At 37.4% G+C, this 13453-nt stretch overlaps 1 protein-coding gene across 9 annotated transcripts in view; it reads right to left on the reverse strand.

Annotated features, from left to right (window-relative positions):
- CFAP61 (cilia and flagella associated protein 61) overlaps positions 1-13453 on the reverse strand; it is a 119966-nt gene that overhangs the window by 89239 nt on the left and 17274 nt on the right. For 7 of the 9 annotated variants that reach the window (XM_021392223.1, XM_021392222.1, XM_021392228.1 and 4 more), the window contains 4 exons: positions 9713-9804; positions 8584-8771; positions 4916-4955; positions 3273-3412 (listed from right to left, as the gene is read on the reverse strand). In XM_021392223.1, the coding sequence (XP_021247898.1) occupies positions 3273-3412; positions 4916-4955; positions 8584-8771; positions 9713-9804 (460 nt within the window). The remainder of the gene's footprint in view (positions 1-3272; positions 3413-4915; positions 4956-8583; positions 8772-9712; positions 9805-13453) is intronic. The other 2 variants (XM_021392227.1, XM_021392226.1) reach the window with 1 other exon arrangement.

Raw genomic sequence — 13453 nt, forward strand, 5'->3', positions numbered from 1 at the left:
AATCCCATGCCTATGAGAATAAAAGTAGAGATAGGAAGCAAACAATCTGTAAAAACAAAATCCATTACTATGCACTGATACACATAGGAAAAGTGAAAGAAAAGAAACAGAAGAAATAGGAAACAAAACAGGAGGAAAAAAAGAAAAAAATACACAGTGCCAACTGCCATTCCCAGATATGGAACAAAGAAAGGCAAGAATATCAATGCTGCACAAGAATTTCTCCAATAAAAAATGAATGACTAACATTTGTGTTAGACCTTGACTCTTCAAAGAGTTACGAATGAACATAAATTTACATGAATAAAGTGTTTCTGCTAATTGTAAGAGTGCCAATTAGTAATCACATTACAGTGACACGGTATAAAAATGTGCAATATACGCAACCAACAGCATGTTAGCTAAAGACAGGAAGATACCAGCAAGTAACTAGCTGATACAGTTGGTTAGAAAACATGCTCCCACTCAATGCTTATAAAAAAAAAAAAAAATTACTTCAGTGACCATCTACAGCAGCTGAGGAAGTATTTTGTTGTCTGTGAAAGACATTGACCATTCTTGGTTAAACAAGGCTTAAGTGCTATCAAGACTTATGAGCGCTGCCAAGGAACTTAAATCCGACTTCATTTGCAAGAATTAAGATCTTTCAACCACAGTTTACAAAAACCTGTAGTTTGTGTAGTACAACTTCTATTCCTGATTTTCTTGCTTTAAATTTAAGCTTGTGCAATTCTTCAGCCTAAGTTACATTGAAATTGATTCTCTGGAACATGGTTCTAATGAATATAAGTGCCAGTTACTTCAAAATAATATATAACTATGGAATATATGATATGTTATGGGAAATTTTCCAGCTCAATCTCATCAAATACTTTCGACTCAACTATCTGAGAGCTCAAAAATATACATTTGATTACTAAACTCTACAAGAAACCCTGCATCTGGCATCCAAACGGCAATCTAATCCTCAATTTCTAAGTGAGCTTTGGCTCAGTTTCCACACTTGTTAAGACATTTCCACAGACAGTTAATTACAAGATCAAACAAGTGACGAGGATGAAGGCCAGCAAGACCAACGATCTAGTTAACTTTGCAACCCATAAGCAATCTATCTTCCTGCCACTCTATTATGCCCACCAATTTGAGTTTTTCTCCCCAGGTCTCCAAGAGAAAGCAATTGGACCAATAATGAAGTATATTTCTAGTGTTAGAAAAAAAACAGAGCATGTGAATAATGTAAACACTTTAAAATAAATAAATGGTTAGTTAAAACAACCAGATCCATTGTGAGTATGAAAGAGTAGGAAGGACTATCCAAAGTCTGGGTTCATTTTCACTTCCAGCAAAGAATTAACTCACTTCAGATGCCCAGTTCCTTTGACTGCCCAGAAGCCAGAACACTGTTATTATTATTATGCCTTTCAGTGAAAATTGAAGGAAAGTACCCATTAAGCAGTTCAGCCTATGCCTTCTCATCTGTTATTTTTTCTCCTTCACTGTTAAGTAGCAGACCTACACTTCCATTTGCTGCACTCTTGCTTTTTGTGTACTTAACACTTTTTCTTACTCCTTTTCCAACCTTTGCTAATCAGTATCTCATTTTGTGCCTGTACCTCTTCTGATTTTGCCCTTTCATGTCTTCAGATTCCCACCTTCTTACCCCTGTTTTCCTTTTAATCCATTTTATGTGATGTCCTTTTCACTCATATGCCTTCTGAAAGCTCTTGGTGCAAGTACAATATATTGATCTTTTACTTTTTCATATCTTTTTCTAAGCAAGTTATCTGCCGTTGTGCACTGAGTTGTGCATAGAAATTTTTAAAAAGCTTCACCTGGTTTCTTATACATCTTTTCTGAAGGCTATTTTTTTCCTCCTTTCCAGCACAGCTGCAAAGGGTCTAGAAAATGCAACTAATAAACCTATTTTGTTGCCACAGAAAGGCTGGGGTACTGCTTGGAATACGGACAATTCAATCAGAATGTTAAAGTCTTTTAAAAACCTTGATAACAAGTTTAATTTTTATCAAAATCACAAAAGGACTCATGACTACCAATCCTACTGCTGTATTACCGAACAGCTGTGACTGAGATTAACAGGAATTACTCCAGTGGCTTTATCTTTGGCCAGCTGGATTCTTACATAATACACAGAAGCTCAATTCCATCCCATGGTAAAAAGCTTCTGCATAGGTCCAAAAGTAGCTGGCCAGTTCCTGCACAAGCTATTTGTATACCATCAATGGTGATTAAGTATGCAATTAAAACGGAAGTATTTCTCCGAAATCAAGTAGTATTTAGCTACATTAAAAAGAAACAAAAGGGAAAATCTCCAACTCTGCCAAAAATTTAAGATTGGTGTTTGGGCCAGCTTGTCATTCAAACAAAGCATTGGAAAACTTACATGCAATGTAACAAGAATCATAACAAGAGAGGTTCTTTATCCCAGTTTGCCAGTATTTCAGTCTGTAGAAACATACAGAGTACCACAGAATTTGAAAGAAATGAAATACGCAATTCAACACCAAAAAAAAAAAAAAAAAAAAATTAGAGATAACTTAGGTAAAACAGATACTCAACAATGAGGTTACTGCTGTATGTGTGTATTCCAGATATGCATTACTGCAGATCTCTCTTGCAAGAGAACTATGTCATGCTTCCAAGAACTAAATCTACACCTGGCTTTCAAATATTAATGTTATTCAAGCTAATCCAAGTCCAAAGGGTAAAATGGTGTGCTGCATTTCTCTGTTGGCCTTGTTCTACAGTGAGTAACTTGGGTAAGATACACAGATAGATACAAATTTTAAATGAATCCTTATTGTTTTTTTTTTTTTCTTCTATAAAGTCAACTACAGAAATGCTGGCAGTCAGAAGACCACTTGCTTTTACATTTTTAATTACCTCACTTTTTGTTTAATTAGAAGTTATGTCACTAATTAATTTATTTTACTAACACTATAGTAGTATTTCTACGCTGTCGATTATCCTGCTACGTGGATGTGGAGATACATCGCAGTAGGCTTACAATTCACTCCACAACAAGAAGTGAGACAGTTGCAGTAACGTTGCTAAAGACTAATTGTTCCAATAACTGTATTCAGCTACATTGTTTTGGGGCTTAGGCTACCATTTACGCAAGACACTGCACGGTACCACGCACTCTTATTAGAGCAAACAGGAATAGGCATCTGGTGCTAGGCTGGATGATGCAAGTATATTCCATAAAAGTAATTCAGAGTACTTCATTTGTTGTCGTGATGCACATGACTCACTTGAGCAATCCTGCACAGTGGAACAAGTAAAGCTCATGACCAAGCTGGGAAGTACAGGAAGGGGCAACTCGAACAAAACTCTGGATCAGGTAGAATTCTGGTACACAATGTGGCACAAGGGTGATACAGAAGTCTTTGTCCTGAAAACGTATGCAGAGAATATAGACTCTTAGTGATCTCAATGTCAGCTTTACACAAAAGCTTCTGACTACAGGGGATAAAAAGAAAATAAACTTAATACTTTGCTTAAAGTGTGTGTACACTCCAAACGTCGCTTTACCTACATGGCTTGATGCATAGGCAGCACAAAGGAACTGATGAGCCCAACGTTAACTCAGCTTACAGAAACGAGTCTTTTAGCTCCAGTAGTGAAGTCTTATCAGTTAAGATCCTGGCATTCCCTAAGGGTCCTTCTCCTCTCCATTCTTCTTTTCTTCCTCAGTAGAAACATTACTTCTATGCCCACACCTTCAGGGCTAACCTGTTTTCCTTGAGAGGTTCTTTTTCTACTCTGTAATTCTGTTGCACTGGAATTTTAAGACAATGTATGTCTCTCTGGGATCTTTCACACATTTGCAGACAAGCAAGACCATCAACCACAGCAGCATGCCCTAAAATTCTGAACAAACAGTCAGAGTGCAAGCACAGATTGACCTTGCATTTATCAGTTTTACGCAGTGCAAGTTTGAACGTATACTTTGATGTCCAACTTGTCCTGAATTTGGCATTTCTGGTATGTATATATTACAGGGTGCATACGCATCACGAACACACACTGTATTTACAGACAATTTAAGGACATCCTGTGGTTAATTTTTCTTACTACATCTGGTGATTTTATTGTGACATTTTGTTTCAAGAAACTACAGATGGCAGGTATAATGTTGGATGGATAAATTACTATGAGATTTGAAATATTTTCTGTGTTCACTTACAATGGGAACTTTCTTGGAAAGTGAGAAGCAGTTTTCAATATGCCCATAGCAAGAGCCACTTCTGCATCAGTGGTAAGCTGTCTCAAAAGGATGCTACCATGCATTAATTTTTAGTGGGCATTAACAATACTACAGCGTGCATTAAGGACGCCTTAGACAATATACTTTGTTGCCCCAGATACAGATTGATTACACAGAGTTAATGCGAAATAGCTACTGCACTGTAAATTCACAATCTTCTTTGCCTCACATTAGCTTTAACATAAACATCCCTGGTTTAGGGTATAGGCAAATACTACAGATTTCATTAATAGTGCTGTTTCCTAGAATTTAACTCCACCTTCTGTAATGTAGTTTCCTTGAAATGACTTTTCATTTAGGTACTCTCTTGATCTATACATTATATTACAGAAGTGTGAAACATTTGCTCTCTAAACTTGCATCTCAAAAAAACAAAAATAAACCCCTATGAAACATGCCTACAAAACATAAACAGTTTATGCACACAATGCATAAAGCCCAAAAGCAGCCAAGAAGAGAAGACAGAGTCCTTAGGGTAACTCAGCGCAGGACAGCGAGCCATAGTGTACTCCTGTGAGTCACTGACTTACTCAGGCATTCTACCTAAATACTCTAGCTGACAGCTGCATTATTGTCCCTCCAAGCACAAACACACATGCAAACATTAAAACTTTAAGGTATACGTACTGGAAAAAGTTTGAAAACATAATGCAAAAAGTCCAGTGATCTGTAACCAAGAGCAAACATGGTTAGATAAAGCGTGTAACAAGCAGATCCTAAATATTTCAACATTTACTTCCTCATAAATGTAAGAAATATTTTATTCCTTTCCACTTCTCACCTACTGGTTTAGAGCACTTCCACTCTCTGTTACATGGCGACAGTGAAATGTGACATTTGAGTTTAAAAAGATATAAGAAATCTACCAAATGAATCCTGATTCTCCTATGTGTAAGGAAACCAAAGAGCTCTAAACCTATCAAATTATAATTAAATTAAAACAAGTTATAATGAAGATTTATGAAATATTATTCCATAATACAAAATGTGACTTCTGAAGATATTCCATATGGATATCTGTTACCTAAAAATACTGATAAAACCTCTCCCCATCAGACCTGTAATTAAACTAAGTTCTCTTTAATTTCTATAGTAACACTATTGATGGATGGAAGGAGAAATAATTTTTAATTAAAATATTTGTGATTGAGTGAACAATTTGAAAACTAAAAATGTATAAATACTGATTTGATTGGGGTATTACATGAGGGATGCTCCAGAAGTAATGCCTCCACTTTATTATGTTGATCCATGACATCAGAGGTGGATGTTGGTGGTATGGCAGTAGAGACTGAACCTTCCTATTAACATTTCATTACATTTTTTTTTGCTGTGTGACAGGTGGCAGCCAAGGGGCAGTCTGACAAAATGGCGTCTGACATGGAAGTGTGTATGAAGCCAAGGTGTGTCACTGAATTCCTTGATATGGAAAAAACTGCATGCACATTGACACTTACTGAACGTTTGTGGAGAGCAACCAGTGGATATGAGCACAGTGAGGTGGTGTGTCTCTGGAGTGGTGACAGCGATGTGAAAGACAAGCCACATTCCAGACAGCCATGCACAGCTGTCACCTCTGCTCGTGCAGATTTTGGTGAGTGCAGCATGCAGGATCTTATTCATTGCTGGTAAAAATGCACAGCTAATGGTGGTGACTATGATGAAAAACAGTGCTTTGTAGCTGAGAATTTGCTTTATCAAACAGTGTTATAGTGCCCTTTGTATGTGTTGCAGTTTCCATGGAAGTAAATACTGGACATTACTTTTGGAGCAGCCAACATACTTATAATACATAATTATGACTAGTTAAGCAAAGAGTTAAGGAGAGGAAAGGAGAACACTAAAGCAATGTATCTTTCTGTTCTCTGGTATCCAGCAACTTCTTGGCACCATGGAACTCCAGAATGGAGGCATAAGAATCTTCAAGGGGTTAAAAAGGTATCAAATATCTGTAGGTAGAAACTAGCAGTTCAGTTCCTTCAGGATTCACTTTATATGTACTAGCAAGCCACATAATAGCCCTAGATGTAAGAGATGGAAACATTTAGCAACTTTACTGGATAACATGAATTCCTCAGCAGTATACTTCCCTCAAGGGCTAAGATACAATTGTACCTACATTACAACCAAATTGCTACTTCTGGATCCATGCTATGTAGAGTCTGCAGTAACTCCTTCATGACAAGATTCTGAGATACAGTCAGGATTACTTCATGTCATCCTCTTAGACATATTTGCTTTTCTAGTGGTCAGATTCTTTTACAAACAGGTGGATCAAGATAGTGCAAGCTAAGGAAACATACATGGAAAATATTTGAAAATACCAAGATCTACAAGATCCTCAGCTCTGAGGAGAAGACCCTGCATGACTGTTAATCTTAGGGGAAGACTACAGAAAGTAATGCTATCTTCTTGAAGATATTCATCTTGGAATCCAAGATGTCTCCAGGGAAAGAAGAAAGGGACTGCAGTGTTCAGTGATAATCATAATGAACATATCCTGAACAGAAACAACAGTGGTTCTTACAGTAGGTAGAATGTCAAACGCAGACAAAGAAATGACAGATCCTTATCCTAAGAAGGATGCTATGAGCAGAGTACTCAACTAGCCTACAGAGATTACTTCCCAACATAGTTACAGTAGATCACTGTTTTGTTTTGCTATTTCAGCGTAGTAGATCATTTCAGAGTAAGTCCCTCACCTCAAAATTACTTTTAAAAGTTTTTTTACTCTGCAATTATTCTGCATCAATTTTTTTTTATTAGATTGTCCATAAATAAACAATTCTTGAACAGACTTCCTGCACCATGATTGATTGGTGACATCAGAATTGGAGGCTGCCTGGGCTGTAGCAACCATGCAATGGTGGAGTTCACACTCCTTAGGGATATGGGACAGACAAAAAGTAAAATCAGGATGTTACATTTTAGGAAAATCAAATTCCAGCTCTTCAGGGAGTTGATCAACAAAACCTCTGCGAATCTGTCCTCAAGGACAAGGGAACAGAGCAGAGCTTGCAGATCTTTAAGGAAGCTTTCCTTAGGGCACAAGAGCTCTCCATCCCAGGTGTAGAAAGTCAGGAAAGGAAGGCAAGAGACTGGCATGATTGAACTGGGACCTCCTGGTCAAACTGGAGAGCATGAAGAAAATGCACAGGCAGTGGAAACAGGGACAGGTACCCTGGGAAGAGGATAGGGATGCTGCTAGGCTCTGTAGGGATGGAGTCAGGAAGGCCAATGCCCAGCTACAAGTGGACTTGGCAAAGAGTACAAAGAAGATCAAGAAAGGCATTGACAGGTATATCAACTAGAAAAGGAAAGTCCAAGAAGGCGCACCCTCTCTCTTGTGAGCAATATAAGCAAGCTGATAACTACAGAGAAGGAGAAGGCTAAGGTACTCAACATTTTTGCCTCAGTCTTCACTGGCAACAGTTCTTCACACACTCCTCAAGCTGATGGGTTGGAAAAGATGAGCCCCTCCCACAGTAAGGTTTGCAAGCACCCGAGGAACACGAACATCCATAAGTCTATTGGTCTTCATGAGATGCATCCCAAAGTCCTGAGGGAATTGGCTGATTTAGTTGCCAAGCTATTCTCCATGATATTCAAAAAGTCACTGCAGTAAGGTGAAGTCCCTAGTGACTGGAAAAAAGGCATTCTCACACCTGGTTTTAAGAAGAGTAGGAAGGATGAGGCATTGTCGCACCTATTTTTAAAAAGGGTAGGAAGGATGATGCAGGCAACTACAGACATGGCAGCCTCACCTCTGTGCTGAGGAAGATCATGGAACAGATCTTCCTGGAAGCTATGCTAAGGCACACAGAAGAGAGGGAGAGGATACAAGACAACCTGCATGGCTTCATCAAGGGCAGGTGATATAGACTATAGACTATAAAGAAACAGACTTGACAGGTGAACTGTGTGATGGATGAGGAACTGGTTGCAAGATTGTACCCAGAGAGTGGTGGTCAATGCCTCAATGTCCGGACAGAGATCAGTGACGATGGGTATCCCTCAGGAGTCAGCACTGCTCTTCAATATCTTCAACCACCATTCCTGCGCCAAAACTTCTTTTCTTCATAATCCTATCAGATATAGGAAGTTGTAGCTGGAGGCTGAAAGTTTCAGTTGAGTTTTCAGTGAAAGTAAAAGAAAAAAAATGGGGGAAAAATAAAAGGCGAGAAAAATCTAACCTAGCTGTGGCAGCTGCTATCACTTTCAGATTTGACTGAAAACTATTACATTAAAAGTTGTTACTAAGATTAGGAAAGCAGTAACTATTCATCCATACTTACCTAGTTTCATACTTCTCATTGATACAAAATAGACGAATACAGAAAGCATTTGAAGCTCCTCTATAAACTGGATGAAAAGTATCTTTTTCTTCAACCTCAAGGAGGGATGTTGCTGAGGCATGAAAATCTGCGTGTATGACATCATCTAATGGCAGTTTAGTATGGGAAATAGTGATCACTCCATCTTTCTGCAATAATAAAAGTAGTGATCACATAAAACATTCCAGAAAATATTTTCTTTTTTCTTTTAAATTAAGGTCTTGCATCATTCCTATTTTATAGCACTCTAAGCAGAATTTTACCTGTCACTTCAACAAACACAAAAGTTTGAGCAGGCATTTTTAACATGCTGTTTCTGAAACACTAGACAAAAATAAAATGGTCTTTAAAAACATATAAATTGGTGCTGAAGAGCAAAATATTCATAAATGAATAGTTATTGTTAGAATTCCTTTGTGAGGCAATAAATGTCTCTGATGCACACTAAAATTACGTGAACATTGAAACGTTACGTTATCTATACCGCATATCTATACTGATTTATATTGCATCAATACATTTCATATTAATGCTCTTTTATCAAGTTGAGCTTCATAATCAGAAACAACAGAAGATAAACGGAACAAAGGCCCTGTAAGTTCCACAAATTATGGGAGAAAAGCTATACTGTTACTTTTAACAGCTTTGATAGCTTTCTGTCAGTAAGGGATTTGAAGCCTGGTAACACAGTGAAGTCAAAATCTCAATACTTGCACACCTCTCTATGTAAGCAGACTCCCATCCAGTTATAGAAATGCTCTCTTCACAACTTCATCAGGAGCCCCTTGAAGCCACGAACCCCCATAAACTCAGGTGAGGTCAGGCTCCATTCCTTTTCTCCCTCAGTGTCACTTGTTCCAATTCCCGTGCTGCCCACTGTTCAAGTGGAACCAGATGGGAAAACTCCTCTGGTTAATCATAACTACTACTTCCACACAGGCCCTAGCTAAAGCAATTCTGATCTGTGCATGTGGGTGTGGGTGCCTGCAGTGGACAGTGCAGGAGCAGAAATAGGAAATGCTGCTTGTCACAACAGCCTCCACCCCTGCTTCACATTGGCTTTAAAATCACCAGCACTGCTGTGTATTACCTGCACAGCTGCATCTTCATCACTAATGTCATCCAAGTTTTGAGATGAAACGGTTTCTGCTTCCTGACTTTTTTGATTGCTTTTATCTTCATCTGAATAATGTAAAAGAATAAACCAATCAGGCAAAAAAATGCAAGCTTAACCTCTGGAATCGTAGCGATAACTAGGTGTGCCAAATTGCTTCTGTGGAAAGGTTGATTTCATTTAATTGTAATAAACCATGTTTAAAACAGACTCTCCTGTACTTACTTGGCTAGAACTTTATTAGACAATTTGATCTCAAAGAAAAAATCAGATAATTGGTTTTAAGATACATATTGAATAAGACACAGTTTGGAAGCAACTCCTAACTCTTATATTATATGTAATAAATTGTGATTCTATCTGAAGAGAAAAAAGCAAGTGACTAGTGTATTGACTAGTATCTTTAAAGCTACGTCTCTTGCTACCTTGTTTTCTGATGACTGTAAGAATGAGCAAGGGTGCTCGATCCTCATTTCTCCTATCAGAATAAAACCTAGGCAAGCCAGAACCCTTACTTAAGGGAGCAAATAGAGATAAGAATTAGGGATTACAATTCCGTTCTCATTTGTTAGATTTAACTAGCTCTCTAACTCCTGTTTCATTTCTTATAATCTGTGTTTACCATTTGATCTGTCTTTCACAGTTTGCCAATTTTTGCCTTGTCTAAAAAAATGCTCATCTAAGAAATGCTCTCCTCTGCTGCTTTTCCTGTATGCTGAAGTAACTGCTTCAAAGCACTTTGCCAGCAAATTGCCAAGTGCAGTTTTTGTGTGTGTGATTTTTCAGCCAAAAATCAGACTTACATTGAACTGCACATCCAATGCCCACAGTAGCAATGACCACAGCCTTGGTAGGCTTTTAGATGTTGACAGCATAAAGAAGGAATAAAAGGGCTCCATGGGAAGGAAAGGCAATTGACAATCAAATTAACAGAAACCAGGTCTTAAATCCACATGATAGATCAGGGAGTCCTGGAGTCCACTGAGAATATCTTCCTGGTTCAGGTACTGGACAGAGCAACCAGAGATGAAGCATTACCAGACCTGGTGCTCATCAGTGTGAAGAAGATCACCCTCAGCATGTTTGTTGACATCAATCTGAGTGATAAACAGCCAATATAAACTAATATGATGCAATATATGTGTCTATATGTTCACAGCATTTCTGATCAAGTACTTTGTTTGCCAATTAAAGCAAACATCTATGTGTTAGGGAGCTTATCTAAACATCCAAATATGTTTTTTACCTTTCTATCCCTTGGCTGGAGGCGAATACAAAGTGGATAATTAAAATGTAAGAAACCACAACAAAAATACCCCAGACCAATTTGGAACATAGAAGATGCATTATGTTGTATTTCAATTACTTAACCACTCTACAGAATGCTACTGACATCTGGCAACAATGCTAGAGAGCAGATCACTAACTTTCATAACATCTTGATACTTGTTAGACAGTAGGCAATCACCATTCCAGTATACATGAAGTATTTTTGTGAAATCAGTTCCTAAATCTGCATGGTGATGTATCCTATTATTTAAAGTCAGTGCAAAGCGAGGGTGCTCAGAACCAGAGATGTCCTGATCTCCTCTCATATAAGCCACATCTAAAAATAATTTTATGGACCAAAATTATTCTAGTCATCAACCTGGGAAAGAAACACTCAAGTACTACTGAAGCGTACATATTACACCAAATAACCACCAAAATTACTAAAGCTAAATGTCAGCTGCTGTATCTAAGCCCCTGAAAATCTGTCTTCAATAGTTTTGCCATTCCTTAATTTGTCACCTCTCTAATTTTACAGACACAGTCTCTTTAAAATTAAGCCAGAAAACAACTCTTAACTAATAAACTCTTCAGGTTTAGGTATTGTGGCTGTATAAAACAGATTAGGTCAGCACAACCCTGCATTTGAAAGCTTTGGTAACACAGGAAAGACAAAGTTTTTGAGCTGTAGGAGGAGAAAAACCATCAAAGTCAGAGCACAATAGAATTCTTCACTCTGCTCTCTGAGCTTTACCATGAGAAATCCATCTAAGCCGTATTCATTGTCATAAGTATTTTTCTACATACAGTAATGAGGTTTAAATTCAAAGGTTTAAAGTAATTAAGCTCTGAGCCTTTTTAAAAATCTGCTATCTGAAAATCTCTTTCTCTGTGAGTAGAAAAGAACACAGACACAATTTGCAGGGCAGAAGGAAACACGGGGGTTAGAAATCAAGGTTTCTCCAGGGGTACCACAGATGTGAGACTGCACAGAAATGATCAAATGTCATCTTGATTAACCCAGCTACATTTCTCATTATAAACAGCCTTGCAGGTGTCAGAAGTTAATTAATACAAGCTTCTTGTTGTCATGTAAATATTGATATGTTGTTTCTGACTTTACATTATAATGAAATCCCTTTATGGCTCCACCATCCACTACTGTCAAATATAGCTACATCACTGTTTACGTGTATGCTGTACACAAGTGACTGTGAAGAACATTAACTATAGTTGCACTAAACGAAGTAGGGAAAACGAACTAAAAAAATAAAATAATTCTGTGATTGCTGGGCTGTTAGCAGAGGTAACAGTCAGCAGGATTCAGAAGGCAGTTCAACATGAAGCCTGATGAAAAGCCCTTGAATCATTCCCACATCATCATGTTTTCTAGCTGCTAATTCGTGACACCATATAGAGTAACAACCAAATTACTGTAATTACCCTGAAATGTAAGTGGCATATCAATATTATGTTAAACGCAGATTTTTGTATGCTCTTTCATTATTATTCAGTGTTATGTTTTGAAAGGAAAACAAAAAATAGTATCAACCTGTGGTCTCTGTTTGGAAGCTAAACAGCTTGGGAAAAATACTCCTGTTGGGCTTTGTTGTTGTTGTTGTTTCCATAGGGGAACATAAAATGACTCTATAAAGGAATGTGGCTTGCATGTTAAATTCTCAGACAATTAATTCAACAAAAGAAAGTCCCCATCTTCTATTGACGTAAGATGATACAAAGGCAGTGAAGCTTCCCTAGACAATTTGGCAGCAAATTTCCAATACAGTGGACTGCAGAAATGGTGCAATTGTTAGAACAGCATTCATAAAATCATGCATATGTTATGCAAATAATCAAGTATGAACTTAGCAGTGGACTACTAAGATGGAACTCTTATATGGGCTTTCTGCTAGCAAAAAGGATGTAATTGCCTTCTCAGACTAAATTTTTAATAAAACAGAAAAGTTGTTATCATTGTTTTGGGATTATGCTTGTTTTTTTTTTTAATTATCTGTTTAATTTCTGTAAAATTCTTTACTAAAATGATGAACTTATACCTTTTTCTTTCTTAACACAAAAAGGAAACACTAAAGCTTTTCCTGGATGTTTTCATGAACGACTGCAGAGATTAATTTGAGTCACATGGTGGGCAATAATAAAACCAGATTCAGAGCTGTTTCTACAGTGCATTTGGAAAATATGGACTTTTTGTTTACAGTCCAAATGCCTGACAAGCAGCAAAAAGAAAAGCTATTTATTAAATATCCCCCACAAAGCATATATTTAAAAAAAAAAAACACAAAAAAACAAAACTACCCATCCAAAACTATATCAAGCTAATATGTCATTGAATTGCTATTAGAACTTAGAGAAAGAATAATATACATTTGAGGTTGTTGTGGTTTTTTGTTCATTTTTTTTCTCTTTTTTTTCCCCTTTCTTTAAAAT

Source organism: Numida meleagris, chromosome 3 (genome assembly GCF_002078875.1).
Source record: "Numida meleagris isolate 19003 breed g44 Domestic line chromosome 3, NumMel1.0, whole genome shotgun sequence".
Taxonomy (NCBI): domain Eukaryota; kingdom Metazoa; phylum Chordata; class Aves; order Galliformes; family Numididae; genus Numida; species Numida meleagris.